Source organism: Atta colombica, unplaced genomic scaffold, assembly GCF_001594045.1.
Source record: "Atta colombica isolate Treedump-2 unplaced genomic scaffold, Acol1.0 scaffold238, whole genome shotgun sequence".
NCBI classification, from domain to species: domain Eukaryota; kingdom Metazoa; phylum Arthropoda; class Insecta; order Hymenoptera; family Formicidae; genus Atta; species Atta colombica.
Window position 1 is genome coordinate 2,336,039 of NW_017259336.1, and position 3,492 is coordinate 2,339,530.

At 26.2% G+C, this 3,492-nt stretch overlaps 1 protein-coding gene across 1 annotated transcript; it reads right to left on the reverse strand.

Annotated features, from left to right (window-relative positions):
* Positions 1 to 943: 943 nt before the first annotated feature.
* LOC108688739 lies at positions 944 to 2,680 on the reverse strand. The gene is made up of 3 exons (XM_018195100.1): positions 2,582 to 2,680; positions 1,481 to 1,729; positions 944 to 1,142 (listed from the first exon to the last, which is right to left on the reverse strand). Exons 1-3 carry the CDS (start codon positions 2,582 to 2,584, stop codon positions 1,062 to 1,064), a joined length of 333 nt encoding a protein of 110 aa, XP_018050589.1. The 5' UTR covers positions 2,585 to 2,680; the 3' UTR covers positions 944 to 1,061.
* Between the last annotated feature and the right edge of the window lie 812 nt (positions 2,681 to 3,492).

A 3,492-nucleotide genomic window follows, 5' to 3' on the forward strand; every position in this document is an offset into this window, starting at 1 on the left:
AATAAAGCTTTATATAAAATATGTATGAAATATCTATAATATATCTATCTAATGTCATCTATAATACATGACATTTTAAAAAATGAATATTAGTAAATATTTATCATAAATATTTTATGTTGTCTGGGATATAATCTTTTTTTTTTTTAGCTAAAATTCCCCAATCAGTACAATATTTAAACACATATTTATACATTTTTAAAACATTTATTTAATATTTTTACACTAAATAAATATTTTTAAATCCAATTTTAAACATTTTTTTAATATTGTGTGCTGATTGGGTCTTGTACGGTTCATCTTTCTTCTTTTTTTCTCCATGTTAGAAAGAAAAACGAAAAAGATAAATCATACAAGTTCAGCTTTGATATAATCTGATTAATTATGACTGATATAATTAATGAATGAAATACACGATATAATTCTGCATAGTTTGTACATAAAATAATAGCTTTCTATTATACAATAATATTATATGTATTAATATTGTATTATATAAGTATTGAATTGTATATGTTAGACTGTTATTAATTGTGGGTATTACATTTATAAGATCATAATCAAAGTAATTAAGAAATAGCTAAAATCGATTGTGGAATCCTGCAGAATGTGAAGAACAGTATAAAATATAAAATATCAAATATAAAATATCAAAATGTAACATTCTATGTTAATTAAATCCTGAACCATAGAGCACGAACGAATGAATAAAGAATAAGAAATTAAATTATTGAATATATGGAAACCGAAATATATTTAATAATATATAACGAATTTGATTGGACGCACTCGCAGTGTGCACTGATGCACGTCATTAAAGACGTAAATTGACAAAGTTATACGTTTATTATAAATATAGAAATCGATTAAATCGTGAAATACTCAATACTTCATTGTGATTGTTAGGTAAAATATATATTTTCTAATTTTAAATATTTGCTTTTCATTTTTACACTCATTGTCAGATTAAATCGGTATGTGTATAATGACTTTTATATACACCAGTGCACACGAGTGTTCTCACTCAAATTAGCTAATAATTCTTCTTCATTATCTTGATATTATCTGCGAACGAGTCCAGCGTTATGTAGCACATTATAAATTTTTTCCTTCGGGATTTTGTCCGCTTCTCGGTCAATTACCTGTAACATTAAATGGATGTTCAAAAAAAAACTAACTGTTCGATTTTAATATATTTGGATACTTAACGTATAATTGAATTACTTAATGCAAGTGGCCGTAATTATTTCTATAGTGTTAAAATATAACGAATTTGTTAATTGCGATGTTAATGATGTAATCTCATAATTATATTTATAATTGTGAAGAAGCGCATAATATGCTGTAGCAATAATACAAATATTATAATTTATACAATTTCATAGAGTATAAAAAAATCAAATGGTTAGAATTAATAATAATAAGTTGAAGAATGTTTAATTATTACATTTTATCTGGGTAAATTACAAAAATTATATACCTGCATTTCCTTATCAATAAACCAGGATTCCTTAGCGAGACCAGCAGCAATACTTGGATTTTTATAGAAATTATTTCGTAATTCATAAGGTAAATTATCTTCCATCTCAGTATTAATTATAACAGCTGGATGAGCAAGCATCGTTCCGGGATTTAGAAAAAGAATTGGCATAGCTGCGCAAGTTGTTACCATGATGAACAAGATAATATTTGTGCAATTAGTTAGCATTTGTGATGCTCTGATGCTTCCCTAAAAAATTTTTGGACTGAACTTTCGAAAATAATTCACGCCTAATTTTTATTAATTCTGGCAGAAACATTCTAAATGTCAAATGAATTTTCATTGGAAAAAAATTTAATGCCAAAAGTGTGTAAATAAAGTTATATATTGCTGGAGTGGAGCTCCTGTTCCTTCCTCCCTCCCTGTTCAAGGGCGTATGAATTTTTACGCAAAGTGAAGTCCACCCCATCAACAAAATTCTGCCAAAATTCATGACAATTGAGCGTCGGTCATTTTCAGAAGTTTACCTAAAATTTTATGTAATATAAAACTTTTAAGAAATAGTTATCTTCAAAAGAATTATAAGATTCTTATTAATAAAGTTAATTATATTTCTAACATAATTATATATCTAACATATAAATAATTATTTAATGAATTAAAATTATGCTGAGACATAATTTGTATGTAATACATGTCTAAATACATTACTATTCTAAAAATTTGTAGAACATAGGAACATAAATTAAATTAAACTAAACAAATATATATTGGATTGTCCGGAAAGTTCGTGCCGACTAAAATTTAAATTTTAGTATATATTTATTAAATTAAAATTTTCTGCGTTTCAATTTTCCTTCAACATCGGCACGAACTTTTCGGACAACCCAATAAAAATACAATAAATAAAAAATTTCTTACAAAAGCATAAAGTATTTTTATATTATAGCAATTATGTCGCGACATAATTTTGATTTATTAATAAAAATCGTAATCCTTTTCAGACAAATATTTTTTAAAAGTTTTATATTGGATAAAATTTCTTTTATACTATTAGGTAAAATGATTGCTATAAAAATATAAGTCTTTATGAATACCAACCATTTCGTATAATTTACTTATAATTCACCTTTCAGATGCTATAATTCACTTACAATTCACCTTTTAGATATATAAAAATTTGCAATATCTTGCAACGAAGTGGCGTTTACCTCGCATGTATTTAACTGAGCACAAGATTGGTGAACAGGACTTATATATGTATATGCGTTACCTGACCAGTGTTCTTGATACGAGTTAAAATATTCGACAATTCAACATCCATTGGTCGTTTACTAGCCCATGCAGAGACTTCATTGATTCCTTTCATGTTTACCTTCAGTTCAAGGTCGCTAATCTTCCGTTAACTGAGTCAAGGGTGATGATCTTTCCAACTCTTACTTTGATCATATAAATATTGCGAGATGCACAATAAATTTTATCAATTTTACGAATGCGATAGCCATATCAGACATATCGATGTTATATCTTAATTAATTCCCAAAAATGTCCAGTAAATATAATGTGTACAATTTGAATATTAAATATCTTGTACGTGCTTGAAAAAGAGTCTCAAATTGAAAATGAAATCAAATCGAAAGCCTGCTTTATATGCATTCTCACAATCGAATTCCAGATGCGAATAGCATTTGCAATACTGGGACTGTTCCGGTTTGCGTGTTATATTTCGCTATAATGCAGTCAAAACCGGATTTAATTCTGATTAATTCATGCGTTTTCAATCATGAGCATTATATTACATCGAGAACAGTAGTCATTAGTTTAGTGTTCAATCCTTCTCTCCTTCTTTGAAATTATTTAAAAAATAAATAAATATTTAACATAAATATCTAAAAAAAGTAACAATTTTAAAATAATTATATTTTAATTTATAAAATTTTTTGAAGATTTTACACTCGATGTTCTTTGTACATATTAATATATATGTATCTAATAAATATTTTATATAGTAT

Coding starts and splice junctions, on each gene's coding strand:
- LOC108688739 (XM_018195100.1), bottom strand. Junction 1,143..1,480: donor TTATTGATAAGGAAATGCAG/GTATATAATTTT, acceptor TTAATGTTACAG/GTAATTGACCGAGAAGCGGA.